The following is a 16,253-nucleotide window of genomic DNA, read 5'->3' on the forward strand; positions in this document are numbered from 1 at the left end:
ATCGAAGCTGTATTCTGCGTTGCATTGCCATCACAAAAGCCGTCGTCCGCCCTTCCTTTGCATCGTGTGAGCGTCTACTGCAGCGGCATGCCGCTCTCCTCGCACTTGAGCGTGTACACCCTCCTCGCGGCCTCGACGGCGTCATCCAGAGCCTGACCGCCCATCTCTCCGATACCCTGAGCGGAATCAGCCTTTCCACCGCCCTTGCCGCCGACATGCTGGGCGCTGGTTTCGATCCATTCCTTTGCATTGAGACCTTTGCTCTGATGGTACTTGCTGACGTAGGCTACGTGGACGACCTTGGCCTTGATCGCGTTGCCGTCGGCTACCTTTGTACCGTTGACGTCGAGTTCCTGAGAGAAGAGGTAGGTGGTCTTGTCCATCTTCTTGACGGTGTTCATGGCGGATTGGAGGGCTTTCATGTTGGATCCGACGTCGAACTTGTGGATGAAGCAGGTCGAGTTGGGGTTGGTCTTGAAGTGCTCTTCAACGGCGCTCACGACCAGCTTGGTTTCGGCTTTGTCCTTGGCCTTGAGTCCGCTGTCGAGCTTCTTTCGGATGGAAGAGAAGGTCTCGTTCAGGGAGGCCTTACGTACGACGCTGATGTCGAGCTGCGCGAGTTGCGTTCCAAACGCTTTCAAGGCCGAGTCTTTGGCAGACTGCTCTTCGATGGCGTCGATCTCGGAGAGTCGAGCTTCGGCGTCGTTGGCCACCTTGGTGACAGAGGCAGCTTCATCACCGGTGACGGCGATGATACGTCGGATGCCCTTGGCGATACCCGACTCCTCGGTGATGACAAATTCGCGGATGTCGCCCGTCTTGGCAACATGGGTACCTCCACAGAACTCGACCGACGTTCCTCGCCACTTGGTGTTCTCGATGTCACCTGCAATGGTGTCGAGATCGTACTCGAGCGTCACGACACGAACCGGGTTTGGATAAGCTTCGCCAAACACGGCGCGCAGACCGGGGATCTTTTGGGCAATGTCGAGAGGCATCTCCTTCGAGTAGACGCCCACGTCGCGCTTGATCCAGTCGATCGAGATGTCCTCGATCTTCTTGAGCTCCTGCACGTTGACACCCTGCTTGTGCGAAAAGTCGAAACGCAGCTTGGTGGGTGCGACGAGCGAGCCTTTTTGGTCAATGTGGTCGCCGAGAATCTCGCGAAGGCCAAAGTTGAGGATGTGCGTGGCAGTGTGATTCGACTGCAAAGGTCCACGTCGGCTCTGGTCGTACGATACGACGACTTCGTCGTTGAGCGAAAGCTCACCGCGCTTAAGGTGGCCGATGTGGAGCACGTAGCCCGAGAATACCTGGGCGTCTTCGACGACAAACTCGGTCTTGCCGTCGATCATGATCGAACCCGTGTCGGCCTGCTGACCACCGCTCTCGGCGTAGAGGCACGTGCGGTCGAGCAGGATACCAAAGTTCTTGGCGCGGTCGCTGATCTTGGTGGTCTCGGGGAAGAAGGCATGGTCCTGGTAGATGGCCTTGACGCTGGCCTTGACCGTGTTGACGCCATACTTGAAGTCGTCCTGCGTCTTGGGCACGGACGAGTCCTTTTCGAGGTGGCCGAGATCGTGAACGTCAAACTTGACCGCTTCGGCCTCACCCTTCTTGCCGCCGGCCTTGGAGAGCTCCTTGGATTCGGCCTGGGCGGCCTCGAACTCCTTGTCGTTGACACCGAGACCTTGCTCCTCGGCCATGATGAGCGTCAAGTCGACGGGGAAGCCGAAGGTGTCGTAGAGCTTCCAGACGTCGTTACCGCTGAGCTGCTTGCTGCCGGCAGCCTTGGCCTTTGCGGCGTACTCTTCAAACAGCTTCTCACCGCGGTCAAGGGTGCGAGCGAAGGAGGCCTCCTCTTCATCGAGGATGGCCTTGACATCTTCGACCTTTTTTGTGATCTCGGGGAAGAAGTGGCCCATCTGATCGACGAGGGTGGGCACGAGCTGCGAGAAGAAGGAGCCGATGGGCACCTGGAAGTACTTGCGCACGTAGCGCGTACCTCGACGCAAGATACGACGCAAGACGTAGCCACGGCCGTCGCGATCCGGCACTCCGCCGTCCGAGATGGCGAAGGTCAAAGTGCGAACGTGGTCAGCAACGACGCGGTAGGCAGTGTCGATGCCGTCCTTGTCCTCTGCGCCGAGCTTGCCCGTGTAGGCGCGGGCACCGGTGAGCTGCTGAATCTTGTTGAAGATGGGAGTGAAGACGTCGGTGTCGTAGTTGGATGGCTTGTCCTGCAAGATGGAAACGAGACGCTCGAAGCCCATGCCGGTGTCGATGTGCTTGGCGGGCAAAGGCCGCAAGGAGCCGTCGTCCTCTCTGTTGAACTGCATGAAGACGTTGTTCCAGATCTCGATGACGTTGGGGTCGTCCTTGTTGACCAAGTCGGAGGCGTTGCGGCGGCCGATCCTGTCGTAGTGGATCTCGGAACAAGGTCCGCAAGGGCCGGTGGCACCCATCTCCCAGAAGTTGTCCTTGGCATCACCGGTGAGGATGTGATCGGCTTCGACGCCGACGCTGAGCCAAAGGTCGCGTGCTTCGAGATCGGGCTCGAGACCCTGCTTGGCATCGCCTTCAAAGTACGTTACGTAAAGACGGTCCTTGGGCAGACCGTACACCTTGGTGAGCAGCTCCCATGCCATTTCGATGGCTTCCTTCTTGAAGTAATCGCCAAAAGACCAGTTTCCCAGCATCTCGAAGAAAGTGTGGTGGTAGGTGTCCTTGCCGACATCGTCGAGGTCGTTGTGCTTACCGCCTGCACGGATGCACTTTTGCGAGTTGACTGCACGCTTCATAGAGCCGAAGGAAGAGTTTGGGTCTGCAATGCCGAGGAAGATGGGCTTGTACTGGTTCATGCCGGCGTTGGCAAAGAGGAGTGTAGGGTCATCGTAAGGGATGGTGGAGGAGGACGGGACAAAGGTGTGTGCGCGCTCCTTGAAGTAGCCGGTGAAGGTGTCTCGCACCTTTGTGGCGGGCCAGTCGCCGAAGCGCGAGCTGGTGCTAGCGTCGAGGCCGCCCGAGGTTGGCAGCGTGTCGGTCATGGTGGACGATGCGTGCAGACGGCGAGGGGCAGAAAGGCGGCGCGAGGGTCGACTCGAAGACTGGACGGAAGAGATGGAAGCGATCGAGCGCTGCGGATGTCTAGTAGGCGTGAGGTCAAGCTCGGCCGTGCGGACCAGGGAAGTATAGGCTCTTTGATAGGGAGCCAATCGACGTGGAGAAATGACCGAAAGCGAGCGTGCGATACCAGGAGCCAGAAGAGTGCAGGCACGAGCCGTTGGCATCAACCGATCGGGAATTAAAGATGGAAACGAATGCTTGCCGCTGTCGATACGAGAAGCAGCAAGAAGCGACGAGGAGAGGAATGATGGTGAGGACGAGAGAGATAAAGAGCGAGCGAGGCTGTGAGCGATACGCCAAATTTCTTTTTTGTGTGCCTTTCGAATGCGCACGACCGCGTAAGTTATGTGACTTGTTTCTTCTGGAATGCAATGCGGCGTTGCCGACCAAAGGGCTTGAGAGTCCCGCATCACGTGTGACTCGTCCTAATTGCAATTACATAATCACCCGTAACCCATCCTCCACCCTTATGCACTCTTCTGCAACGCTCACTAATGATTCAGGGTCCAACCAGACCCTTGACCTTCCATGACCCTCGTATCGGAGGACATGCTCACAACACTAGCTTTCGACCGACCATCACCTCTCTGTTCGCCATTGATACTCGACACAGGGTACAAGCTATCACCTTCAAGAGGAATAACGATGACGCCCGTCTCGCACACCACACAGGCCACGCCGCCACCTCAGCCTCCAACGCCGCAAGGGGCCCACTCGGTGGCGCAGCTTCCCGACGCTGCGATCGATCTGGCAAACAGAGTGAGTGCAATGCCGCAGAACGCCGTTTGCATTCTTCCGTAGTCTGACGAATATGGTGGCGTTCTTTCCACGCCCTGAATCTGACAGATGTTCGACCTCGCTCGACAAGGTGACGCCACATTGCTTGATTACTGCGCCGCCGGTCTTCCGCCCAACCTCACCAACAACCGGGGCGATACGCTACTCATGCTCGCCTCTTACCACGGCCACGCCGATCTGGTGCGACGGATGCTGACCGAGTCGCAGCAGTCGCAGCACGCCTCCGACGGAGCTCGCGGATGGCGAGGCACGCCCGATCCGAACCAGCTCAACGGTCGAGGCCAGAGCATTGTCGCAGGAGCCGTGTTCAAGGGGTTTGACGATGTCGTGCGGTTGCTGATCGAGCACGGCGCTGATCCTTTGGCGGGGCAGCCGAACGCTGAGGAATGCGCCCAGATGTTCAACAAGTGGGACGGCGAGCGTGGCTTCAAAGATCTGTTTCAGCAAGCACCAGGTCGAGGTGCAGGTGCCAGAGAAGCGGCAACGGCTGTGGAGGATCGAGAGGATGTGAGGCGCGTACCTGGCGTTGGTCTGGTAGCAGCTTCCAAGGAACGCTCCGACGAGCGTGATCAGCATGCTGATACCACTAGACCGCCTCTCGGCGCTGAGAGATGAGCAGCCCACACATTAGAAACATTTTCTGCGCCAATTGCATCGCCCGAAAGTGTCATTGTGTTCGTGTTCGATGGATTACATCCGCCTATCGCTCCGCCTCGGGCGAGGATCCGATGACAATAGGCTGTTCTCGAGAGTTGCTGAGCGCCGCTGAAGACGTCGCGCCAAGTCTGTTGGGCTCTGGTCGAGGTCGCTTCTGCTCGTGTTCGACCGCTTCATCTGCCCCGCTCAGCAAAGCGTCCGGAAGAGCGACCAAAAATTCTTCATCATCGTCATCGTCATCGTCATCGTCATCGTCATTTTCATCGCCATCGCTGTCGATCAGCAAGATTGGGTCTTGCTGCGTCGCACTCGCTCTTGGCGGCGCATCCGACCGCTGGCTGCGAGGTGTTTCAGCTGAGGCTTGCGTCATACCCTCTGGGAGGATCAGTGTTGCGCGCTGACGCCCCGCTGCTACCGCCGCTGCTTGGTTCGCCGAAGCAAGAGCCGCACTAGACGAAGGCTTCTGGACATTATTGCTCGAGGATGCGGGCTTTGTCTCCGTCGATGCCAGGCCTCCTTTCGAAGAAGTGGCAGCCGCGACCATCATCTCTTCTTCCGCTTCGAGTGCTGCCAATAACTCGCTTTCGTCGTCGTCGGGACTAAAGCCGCGTTCCACTGCATTGGCGTTCTGATGGGGATTCCCAACACCGTTGGAGGTGAGTGTCGCAGTACTGTGTGCGCCGTTTGCCTGCGTATGGCTTTGCGGAGCCTTCCCGAGCTGAGCCCTCAGCTTGTCGATAAATTTGTCTTCCGCCACCCGATGCTTCTCAGGCGCATATCCACCTTCCAACGACACCGTCTGAGGCGTTATCATCAAGCACCCGTCCATGATAGAGGCGCCCTTGAGAAGCAGTTTCGCACCTATCCTGGTCGTGTTCATATCCAGGTCGCTAACGCGCTGCAGCTCTACGGCAGAAACCTTGCCGCTCTTGCTACCATCCGAAAGCTCGAGCTTGAGCATGCGTCTCGGATAGACGGTGGTAGTTTGGATCTTGTCGTCTTCTTGCGCTTGGAAGTCGGCCATGTGGTCCGAGTCTGCTGCCGCTTTTGCTTCTGCGGGCACATCGTTCGGATCGACGTTGGCACGGCGTGCTTCCCTACGAGCTTCGGCGATCTCGAGCTGAGACGAAGCAGAGTAGCCGATATCGATCATGCTCTCGATCTGGACCAGGATCGCGCCACGGCCCGAGTCGCCGATCTTGCCAGAGGAGGATCCGAGAGCTTCGGTGGTGAGTCGGCCGTACGAAGCAGCTACCACGTCGGACAAATCCGATTCGAGCAGCTCCTGCCTTACTGATCTCGCAAGCTGATCCGGTCCTGATAGCGCGGAACCTCGTTGACGGATGTCTCTGACGCAATTTGACAACCAAGAAGGATCGATCCCGAGTGTCGGGTACCTCGCTGCGAGCAGGCGTGTCACTGCAGCTGGCACTTGTTCGTGATCTGTCATGGTGTCGATGCGAGGTTGACACCCGCACTACATGGTCGAAGCAACATGAGCTGATGGAGAAGAGAAGCGGAAGGATGACCAGAGAGGATTGAAGCAAGGAAAAACTGAGCTCATTATTCTGCCGATACCCGAGCATTTTGCCGAAAAGTGACACTTTCCAGGACGCGACTCGTTTCTTTCGTTCGCGCGTAAAGCGAGCCTTCCGTCCGTCTGGCGACACGCTCTCTGGAAGCTGTTGTACAGTTGCAATTGTATACAAATACATGATTTGAGAAGCCCGAGAACTGCCTCAAGAAAGGAGCTCTGCTATGGCTTGAGCCTCTTCCTCGGGCATCTTGACGGTCGGCGACTGCGCGTCAGAGTCTGACGGCATTGCCTCCTTCGTCTCGAGATGGTGGGGCCGGAAAGCAGGACAGCGATCGATGCAACGATCGGGCAACCACCACTCCAACAGCTTGAGGAAAAACATGTCCACGACTACGATGATCACAAAGATCTTACCTGCGATCACCCCTCCCGCATTGTACTTGGCCAGACGTTGTGCCGGTCGAGGCAAGTCGTTCTCCATCGCTTGGCGGTAAACACCGTTGACCCGCTTTGCAACGTCCGACCACGAATACATGTGCTTCACCGCTTCGTGATACGCCAACGGATCGTGCTTGCCTGCTCGAACGTATGCGATCGCGTCGTCCATCGCTCGTACAATGTCGTCCTCCTCCGGTCTGGCCAGCCGCACCATGGCAGGTGGCAGCACCTCTGGGATGCCGCCGACGCGCGTTGAGACAACAAAAAGACCAGCGCATGCGGCTTCGATGATGCCCGTGCCGAACGCCTCTGTCAACGAGGTGTTGAGGAAGATGGTCCCGCGTGTCAGGTGGTCTCGCACGTCGCCTTGACGTACCGCTCCGCAAAGCTCGACTCGATCTTGCAGCAGGAATCGCTCTCGCATCTGCTCCAGTTCCACTCGTTTCGGTCCGTCTCCGCCTGCGAGTCAGCAGAGCGAGTGAGCACCAAGTACCACAAACATTGCGACAATTTGTCAGCTTGCTACCTCCATACTTCGATCAGAGACGATAAGTATTGACTTACCAATGAGGAACTGCAAATCGGGATGAGCAGCACAAAGCCTTGGAATCGCAGCAATGAGCAAATCGATCCCCTTTCGGTACATCAGACGGCTCAACACCACCACAGTCAGCTTGTCCGACCTTGCCCGCGTGGCATCCGGCAAGAACTGCTCCGCCACCACCGCATTCGGGATCACCGACACCTTGGCTGGATCCAGATTCGCCCGCAACGTCGTATTCTCCTTGCCTGTGTGCGAGACGCACACCACTGCGTCGATGTCGCTCAGCGCAAATCGCAGCAGCTTGTTGGTCAAGATTGACGCCGTGTCCGAAAATCCGAACAGGCTGTGGTCGGTGAACACGGCGCGCAGACCCATCGTGCGGGCGTGGAGGATGCCTTCGTGCGCCATCGACGATAGCGCTTGGTGTCCGTGCACGATCTGAATCTGTTCGCGGATCAGAATGGATCGTAGGGCGGGGAAGAGTGCGAAGAAGTTGGGGAGAGTGTCTTGCCGTGCAATAACCTGGTACGGCACATGGTAGACTTTCAGTCCGTTGGAGAGGTAGCGCACGCCAACTCGGTCCGGTGCGTAGGAATGGGTGATGACGATCACCTGTGCGAGGTGAAAATGGGGTCAGCAGATGCAAAGAGACACGCATTCGCAAAGCAGGCTCACCTTGTGACCGAGAGACAAGAGTCGACCTCCGAGAAAGTAGATGTGTCCTTCCACGCCGCCGACGTTTGGATAGAAGAAATCCGAGACCATTCTGTGCCAGCGGACAGCCAGGTCGAGATCACAGAGTCATATCGACGACACACATGCGGAACAGACAGTACAGAGCGAGGCAAGATGAAGGTTTGGGTCGAGTCAGTTTCATTGTCTAACAGCGAATGGATGGTGACATGCTCGTGTAAAGCTGAGTTCGTGATCGCACGAGGGGAGGGCAAGGGTCATTGCTCACGCGATGTTGTAGCGAGGCTGCGCGCTCGCATCTGGATCAGCCTTGTCCTCTTGCACCATTCCGATCCTTGAGCCCGTGGGAGAGAGCGTCTCGAAGGACGATGAATCGATCCCTAGCCGCGAAGCGAGAGACGAAGCCGTCGTATCTGCATCGGATGAGGCGTCTCGATCGAGCAACTGTCGTGTCAGCAGCAATCGCATCGCAAGCGTGTGTGTTGCCACTGCCTCGTGCTTCGTGCCGCTTGCAAGCGCTTCCTCGAGACGGACGAGACCTTGCGTTGTCCGTTGTTCGATCGCTGCACGCTCAGCCGCCTCGAGCGATGCAAGATCCACAAATCTGGCGGCACGTCGCAGAGTCGCCTCGGGATCACGGAATTGATTCGGCCTCTCGTCAACGAACAGCACCGTGTCGGGCGCCAGCGCCTCTTCGAACAGCTCTTCCATCGCCGCCGAAGAGGGGATCAGCTGATCGAGAACATACCTACTCCACAGGTATCTCGTATTCGAAGACTGCTTCGTAGCATAGACGGCCGCCATCCAGCTCCAGGCTCGATCGGTGGACAAGTCCGGGCTGGCTCCGCCTCGTCGTGCCAAGTGTTGCATTGCTTCGCACCGAGTCGCGGCGACACCTGCAGTCGAGCTGCCGGTAACAGCCGAAATCGTCTCGCCAATCATGGCGGCTGCTTCAGCGCGTACCTCTTCATCATCGTCTGTAAGCAGGTCGATGGCGGCGATGCGAGCTTCGAACAGCGAAGGAGCCGTCGCGTCATCCGACGGTATCTGCTGCAATGAGGCTGCAGACGAGGCGGGGAAGAGAAACGATCCGAGGACTCGCAAGGCTTCGCAGGCCGCCTCGCGCGACTGCACTGAAGCATAGTCGTCTGCGCACCTCGTCACTGCCCAAGACCACTGCTGGAACACGCTCAGTGCACCGTCAGCAACGGACGGCCTGTCCAAGAGCCCTTTGCACATGTCAGAGAGGTAAGGCAGCAGCGCCTCTCGCAACGGTACGCAGACAGTGCTGCGTACCACGCGAGCGATTGACGCAGCTTCAGACACGAGCGCAACATCGGTGAAGACACGCGTGAGCCAGGAAGCGCCTTCCGCACACTCTCGAATGGCAATCTGATGCAGAACTTCGGCCGAATGGACGCGATGCCAGATGCCTTCCTCTTCGTCGAGTGCAGTCGCATGAAGCTTGCGTACGAAAGGAGCAGCAAGTTGAGGTTGTCGGAGCAACGATTGCTGCAAAGCGCCGATGCCGTCGTCACTGATGAGCGCCTCGAGACAAGCGATGCGCACGTCCGGTGACGCGCAAGTGATGTGACGTGTACACATCTCCACGAAGGTGTCGGATCCGGAACCTCTCGCCGCCACCTGCAGTTGCAGACGGGAGCAGACGCCGAGCAATGCTGGTCCACCAGGCGAGCGGACCAGCTTTGCCAGCACATCGGGTCTCTCCACATCTGCGAGCAGCATCGAGGTCCAAATTGCCACCACCCGAACGAGATGGCCGGCAGTATCGAGAAAAGCGGCGTCCCGAATGCCAATCAGGTCTTGCACCACTTCCAGGAAAGCCGCCTGCGTGACATGACACTGGTTCCTCTCCAGCAGCTTGCTCGCGTTCGCTGCTAGCGATTCGGAGAGTACAGCCACATCCTTCGCCAGAGCGGACGTTGGCGCTGCCGCATCCGCCACGCTTTTGATCAACCTTTGAAGCAGCATGAGCTTGCCATGTGCGTCGTTCTGCGACTGCAGACCGATCGTATCAAGGACGATAGATGCGTGCTGTGCTGCCGTCCTGAGCGGGACGAAGGCAGAGTACGCTTTTGCCGCTACCTCTCGCACCTTCCAAACCTTGTTGGCAAGACATTCCAACAGCAAGGTGCGATAACCCTGCATCCGATCTGCTTCGTCTCGCCTCACCGGTTCGTTCTCTGGCGCCTGCATCCTGCTGAAGAGCATGACCACGGCGAACAGGCTGGACTCGGCTCCGTCATCGCAGTTGACGTCTTCAGCGCTGGTATCGCTGAGCACACGTCGGAGGAAAGCATCGAGGTTGGGATACGCTGCGAAAAATTCGTCGATCGGCATCCGTGCGTCCTTTGTCTCCTTGTTGATGTTGCGGCTTCCGAAAATTTTGATGCTTAACGACGAGAAGAGCATCATGCTGACGTTGCGCAGTCCCCAGAAGCGCGATCGGAACTTGCTGATGGTGAGCTCGAGGAGCGAGCCAAGGTAGGACGACATGTGGTCCGTCAAGCCTCCGTCCATCACGAGGACCCGCAAGATGTTGAGCGCATGGATGGATGCTACGGGCATGACATCGGGCTGCGACGAATCGTGCGTTGCGATGTGCATGAGACGGCTCACCGTGGAGCGGAGCACCGAAGGATTTGCCTTGTTGGGCTGAGCACTGACGAGGGCAAGCACAGCGTACCCAATGCCGGCGCTGCGGCGGGTGATGCTGAGCTGAGAGCCGGGCTGCGCCACCGTGTCGAGGAACGCAGCGATCCACTGCTCAGGCAAGCTGGCGATGTCCGGTGCCTGACTCCGCACGATGGCTGTGGCTGCGTTGCAGTAGGCTGGATAGATTGTGCTGAAAGCGCCTCGATGACGAACTTGGGTGAGCCACATGTTGAAGCGCTGCCCGACGGCCTCGATGTCCTGTACCGTGTAAACGTCGCGCCAGACGTGACTCATCTGCAAATCTGGTTGAGAGCTCTTCTTGCCACGCGGCGCAGGAGGCGGTGTGAGTGTGATCGCAACAAGGACACCCAAGAGAGCACTTGCCTCCTTCATGCCTCTCCACGAGTAGGACAAGATGACTTGGTGCTTGGGACCTGCATTGGACTCTTCTTGGGGTTGCATGAAGGCGGCCTTTGCATCGAAGTCGGCCACCTGCATCGCAAGGGCCGTCTCATGAGAGGCGGGCTGGTCCAGTCCGACGTTGGCGTCTTTGGCATCGTCCGCCTTTGTGCTGCCTTCTGGTGCCGAATTGCATAGCACGGCCTTGGTGACCAGCCACACTCTGTCGATGAGCTCCTGTGCTCTGTGTACGGCATCTCGGAAGGACTGACGGTCAGAGTCCGAGAGGGTGTGGACAGAGATGGTGGCAAAGAGTTCCTGCAGCGTGACGAGGGTTCCGTGTAAAGGGTGAGAGGTGGCAGCTTCGAGAATCCTCCCCTGCTCTGCGACTTGAACGTGGTGGTCAAGAAATTGGAAGAGATCAAAGATGAGCGACAAAGTTGTGTCAGCGCAGGGGGTCGAAGGGGAGTTGGAAGCGACGCCAATGAAGCAGAGCAGAGAGGCAGGTCGATGGCCGAGCTGTTGCATGTAGATTTGTCGATACAGCTGAATCAACTTGGATGCAGCGGCAGATTTGAAATCCCTCGTGCTGGTCAGCAGCTCAGCGGCGCGGCCCAAGATGCGTGTAGCCGCTTCGTCGACCGTCTCGAGACCGGCGAGCGGGGCAGGGAAGCGCGCGAGCATGCTCAGCGCTCGAGCCTGGATGTCGTCGTACGAGATCTCGGAGCAAGAAAGCAGCAGCTTGACGAGCGAGGGCGAGATGAGGTCGATGCTGAAGGGAAACTCTTGCATAAAGACCTGCTTGGACTTGTTGAGCGAGAGACCTGCATTCTTGCTGAGCGCCGTGCCACCTTCCTTTTGCTGCGCGCCGTTGGAGAATCGTGAGTCGACACCGCTTTCGAGGATGAGGTCCAAAAAAGTGAGCGAGGTGATGCTGGCCTGGTACGATGCGCCGGCATGGAGCGTGGCTCGGATCAGCTGGACCATCCATTCCAAAAAGTCTCGACTTGCGTCGAAGGTGGCTCGCATGACGGCGAGATTCTCCTTTTCGTGCGGATATTGCTCCGCCTCGTCGATGCGGGTAATTCTGGCCATGTCTCGAGCAAGGGCGTAGGTGCTGGCGCGGAGTCGAGTGAGAAGCTTGACGAAGAACCCACGCAGTTCACCCCTTGCTGCTGGATTGGTGATGGTCAAGCTGTAAGGAAAGAAGGTGCGGAGGATGTCGAACTCGGCCGTGGTGAGCGGGGCGGCTGGCGTCTTGGATTCGATGACCAACGAGAGGGCAGCGATCTGGAGATCGCTTGCCGCAGCCAAGATGCAGTCCTTAAGCAACGAAGCAGGAACGATGACCTGAGTAGGTTTGCCATCGGATCGTTGTTCGGTAGCAAAGTCTGGGGCGGTATCGATGCGACACAGGCCTTGGAACTTTGCGATCCGGAGCACCAAGAAGACGCTTTCTACCTTGAGTTCTTCCTGCGGAACCGAACTGGAGAGCAGACTGTCGAGAAGGGTAGGAAAGATGCGTTGATCGAAGTCGAAGAGCGCAGCGAGGTGGTAGGATGCGAGACCGGACCTGAGCCGTTCACCTCCGTCCTTCAGCGCCGAATTGAGAGGCTGGATCCAGACGTTGACCCATGTCTGCCAAGATTGCGGTTCGGATGCGTCTGTGCGGTCGCTTTTAGATGGGGAAGAGAGCTGACACTCAAGGTCTTGTGCTCTGGCTGCAAGGAAGCTGAGTGCCAGCCGAGACCTCCTATTCGCACCTCCATCGACGGTGCCAAGGCCGCGGATCATTCGCTCGTAGATGTCGGAATCAACGAGGGTGGCGCCGCCAGGTGTTGCGACGAAGAAAGGCTCCGAGCCGTATTTGGCCACGACGACTTCGAGCACGATGGGAGACTGCTTGCGCTCGAGTTGCTCCAAAGAGCGGTCGACGAGAGTTTTGAGGCAGACGCTTTCAGATGGGTATGGCAGCTGTGCTTTTGACGGAAGCCTGCTTGCAGTGGCGGGCGACTGGTAAATGGAGTCGAGCAGGGCGATGATGGCCTCGAAGATGGCCTTGGATCTCGAGGATACTTGCGTGCGCTCGGAATGACAGGCGGACCAGATGACATCGGCAATGCTGAGCTGGTGCTCTGCAGGGAAAAGCTGCTGCTTTTTGTCGACCGAGAGATTAGCAGCGGACGGTCGGGAGAGCAATGCGGCGAGATGTGTGGCCCAAAGATGAAGCGCATCGAGACCGTATTTGAAGGATGGCGAGAGCTCGTCGGAAGACTCCAAGGCGAGGTCGAGGCATTGCTGAAGCAAGGAAAGAGGCTTGTCCAGGAACAGCGGTGGAGCATCGCTGCTGGTCGAGGGAGCGTCATTTTGCGGCACCAGCTGGACAGCTTCTATGTGCGCCAGTAGCTGGAGTACTGCCTCAGGCGCCGCTAGATCCGTCTTGGCCTTGACCATCGTGATCGAGTTGCGAGGCACACCAGGCGCCAAGGATCAGGCGGGCGGGGTGATGAAGAACAAAAAGATGGAGGAGGATCAAAAGAACCCTTTTTGACTTTTTCTGGTTTTCCTTTCAATTTTTCAGTTCTTCTAGCGTTCCAGCTCCCGACGATTTCGCCGAATTCCACCATTTCGTCTTGCTTTGATGATGCTCAAGCAGGTCTGCAACAGTCGAAGAGGTAGGATGAGACACAGCCAAATCACACACAAGTCCATTTCACGGGCTTCGCCGTTGCTCTGTGGTTGATGGGAAGAGCAGATTTTCCGTGCAAGGAGCGATCGAAAAATGCATTTCAGTGCGGCTGAGGAACGCGATTGTGCAAAGAGACGCTTTGATCGACATAGCTTATTGACCGACATCGAACACGCTCAGGAGAGCGAAGCAAGCGTAGAAGAGACCGACAGGATATGCCACGAGTAGACGCTGCTCTGACAACCGGAGGATCGAGACAAAGATGCCCGAGGCCGAAGTCGAACACCAGAGGATGAACAGGGGTGAGACAATGTATCCTATGAACGAGCTGTTGGGTAAGCAAGAACAGATGGATTTGCAGGGAGTCAGCAATCAAGACTGGAGGTTGTCATTACGCGGCAACGGAAACACTTACTCTAGCCGAACAACGATGCTTGCGGTGCTGAGGATGCAAAGAGGCAAGAGACAATAACCAAGAACCGAGGCGACTCGATACGCGTCGATGCCTCCTTCGCTCATGAGATTGAGCAGTGTGTAGATGCTGACGGCTCCTAGTAGAGCGACTCCGTATACGTATCCGAACTGACTCTTGCCAGCCAAGAGGAGCGTCATGCCAAAGATGAAACAGAACAACAGCGGCCCTGCGAGATCGGCGTCGTCCATCATGTGTGCGTCTTTGGCATGAGAGGCCGAGTAACTGTGTAGAGGATTGAGCACGGTCAGAGTCTTGTCGACGATGTGACCAATATTGATGCCGAGCTCCTCCATGAGCGGGGGTTCGTCGGGAAAGCCACCGGTGCCGAAGGCGGACCAGAAGCCCATCTGCGAACTCATCATGGCGTGTGCAGCTGATCCTGGCGCATATCCCGCCGAAGACGACATGTTGCCTTCCAGAGATGGCCGCGCGTTGCTGCCTGTGGCGTATCCATCGTGCCCGCTCCCCGTCGAGTAGTAGGACGAAAATTGCTGGTTGGAAGAGGGGTTGCTGTAAAAGTCGAGCGGATTGCCTGCCTGACCGGGTGACGTAGCTTGCGAAGCTTTTGATCCGGAAGGCTGAGCGCCGTAGCCATAGGGCGACGATGAGTCGAAGATGGCCGACATGTTGTTTCCAAAGGGGGGTGCGGATGAGGATGATGAGACGGAACAAGTGTTAGTTGCGGTTCGGGCTGTGTCGAGGTGATCCAAGCGCTCTCGCTCTCGCTCTCGCTCTCGCTCTCGCTCTCTCTGCCTCTTCGCGTCACATTTCACACGGTCGGTCGAAACACACACTCACACACTCACGCCTCTCCGCTTTCTTCTCAGCTCGAGATGCGTGGAGGTATAGTGTATCGCACGAGATAATTCTGCAGAGTGAAATTTCGGACTTTCTGCAGGTGCGCCCTGCCTCTCGCTCAACCTCGCCTCGAAAATTTCCAGCCGAAACGACTCCGCTCAACTTTTTCTGAGTTGTGCATCCAGAGAGAGAGAGAGTCGCTCCCACCGGTATAGCGGCACATCCGACGAGCACCCTTGCTTCTCAACCTTCACCCATCCGTCTCTCTAATCACATCGACGGTACAGTCAACATGCCTCAGGTAAGTCCTCTCTCACGCTTCGCATCATCCGATGTATCAGCCCAGCCGACGAGAGCATCTCGCTGACTCTTTAATCCGCACTCTTATCGCAACCGCCTATCGCCACCGCATTCGCACATCGCCTAGAACGACTACATCGAAGAGCACATTCGCCGAAATGGCCGAAGACTCGATCATGAGGAGCGTCAGAGGAAGCGCGCCGCGCGTGAGGTGCACAAGGCCTCTGCTGTGGCGCAAAAGGTCACTGGTCTCAAGGCCAAGATGCTCAACAAGAAGCGTCGAAACGAAAAGATCCAGATGAAAAAGACGCTCAAAGCGCACGAAGAACGAGACGTCAAGCAGGCTTCCACCTCTTCCGATCCCAACCAGGCTCTTCCCACCTACCTGCTCGATCGTGAAGGTCAGAAGGATGCCAAAGCGCTCTCATCAGCAGTCAAGGAGAGGAGGAAGGACAAGGCGGCCAGGTACTCGGTCCCGTTGCCCCAGGTGCGCGGTATCGCAGAAGACGAGGCTTTCAAGGTCATCAAAACCGGAAAACGCAAGCAGAAGGGTTGGAAGCGTATGGTCACAAAACCCACCTTTGTCGGAGAGAGCTTCACCCGAAAACCACCCAAGCTCGAACGTTTCATCCGTCCCATGGGCTTGCGATACAACAAGGCGCACGTCACACATCCCGAGCTCAAAGCCTCCTTCAACTTGCCCATCGTTGGCGTCAAGAAGAACCCGCAGAGCCCGCTCTATACCCAGCTCGGCGTCTTGACAAAAGGTACCATTATCGAAGTCAACGTCTCCGAGCTCGGAATGACCACCACCACCGGTAAAGTGGTTTGGGGCAAGTACGCCCAGGTGACCAACAACCCAGAGAACGACGGCTGCGTCAACGCCGTCCTCCTCCTCTCGTCTTGATTTCCGTCGCAGTTGCTCTCACTCAGGTTTGTCGTTTCCGTAGCCATGTACACTAGCATCCATCTCTTTCATCTCTCTGGCACTCTAAAGTATTCATTTTGCATCTCATCGTCAGTCTTTTCAGCGCCGTAGCTTCTGCAATGGGATGTGGACTTTTGCAATGAAAACAAAACGATGAGCTGGTGACAAACGGAAATGCGAATGGCCAAGACGGCA

General features: G+C 57.2%; 6 protein-coding genes across 6 annotated transcripts; 1 reads left to right on the forward strand and 5 right to left on the reverse strand.

Moving 5' to 3' along the window:
* Positions 1-74: 74 nt before the first annotated feature.
* PHSY_000589 (alanyl-tRNA synthetase) lies at positions 75-4,500 on the reverse strand (the record flags this gene model as incomplete). Its single annotated transcript, XM_012331225.1, has 2 exons — positions 75-3,551; positions 4,087-4,500. The coding sequence occupies 2 exons, from the start codon at positions 4,498-4,500 to the stop codon at positions 75-77; spliced, it is 3,891 nt and encodes a 1,296-aa protein (XP_012186615.1).
* Positions 4,501-4,624: 124 nt separating this feature from the next.
* On the reverse strand, positions 4,625-6,031 carry PHSY_000590 (hypothetical protein; the record flags this gene model as incomplete). Its single annotated transcript, XM_012331226.1, has 1 exon — positions 4,625-6,031. The coding sequence occupies one exon, from the start codon at positions 6,029-6,031 to the stop codon at positions 4,625-4,627; it is 1,407 nt and encodes a 468-aa protein (XP_012186616.1).
* A 289-nt stretch (positions 6,032-6,320) lies between these two features.
* PHSY_000591 (glycosyltransferase) lies at positions 6,321-7,865 on the reverse strand (the record flags this gene model as incomplete). The annotated part of the gene is made up of 3 exons (XM_012331227.1): positions 6,321-7,015; positions 7,121-7,712; positions 7,776-7,865. 3 exons carry the CDS (start codon positions 7,863-7,865, stop codon positions 6,321-6,323), a joined length of 1,377 nt encoding a protein of 458 aa, XP_012186617.1.
* A 192-nt stretch (positions 7,866-8,057) lies between these two features.
* Positions 8,058-13,322, reverse strand: PHSY_000592 (hypothetical protein; the record flags this gene model as incomplete). The annotated part of the gene is made up of 1 exon (XM_012331228.1): positions 8,058-13,322. One exon carries the CDS (start codon positions 13,320-13,322, stop codon positions 8,058-8,060), a length of 5,265 nt encoding a protein of 1,754 aa, XP_012186618.1.
* A 132-nt stretch (positions 13,323-13,454) lies between these two features.
* On the reverse strand, positions 13,455-14,658 carry PHSY_000593 (vesicle-mediated transport-related protein; the record flags this gene model as incomplete). Its single annotated transcript, XM_012331229.1, has 3 exons — positions 13,455-13,601; positions 13,723-13,885; positions 13,973-14,658. The coding sequence occupies 3 exons, from the start codon at positions 14,656-14,658 to the stop codon at positions 13,455-13,457; spliced, it is 996 nt and encodes a 331-aa protein (XP_012186619.1).
* Positions 14,659-14,865: 207 nt separating this feature from the next.
* Positions 14,866-16,037, forward strand: PHSY_000594 (hypothetical protein; the record flags this gene model as incomplete). Its single annotated transcript, XM_012331230.1, has 3 exons — positions 14,866-14,875; positions 15,016-15,131; positions 15,258-16,037. 3 exons carry the CDS (start codon positions 14,866-14,868, stop codon positions 16,035-16,037), a joined length of 906 nt encoding a protein of 301 aa, XP_012186620.1.
* Between the last annotated feature and the right edge of the window lie 216 nt (positions 16,038-16,253).

Source organism: Pseudozyma hubeiensis (assembly GCF_000403515.1).
Source record: "Pseudozyma hubeiensis SY62 DNA, scaffold: PHS8, whole genome shotgun sequence".
In the NCBI taxonomy this organism is placed as follows: Eukaryota; Fungi; Basidiomycota; class Ustilaginomycetes; order Ustilaginales; family Ustilaginaceae; genus Pseudozyma; species Pseudozyma hubeiensis.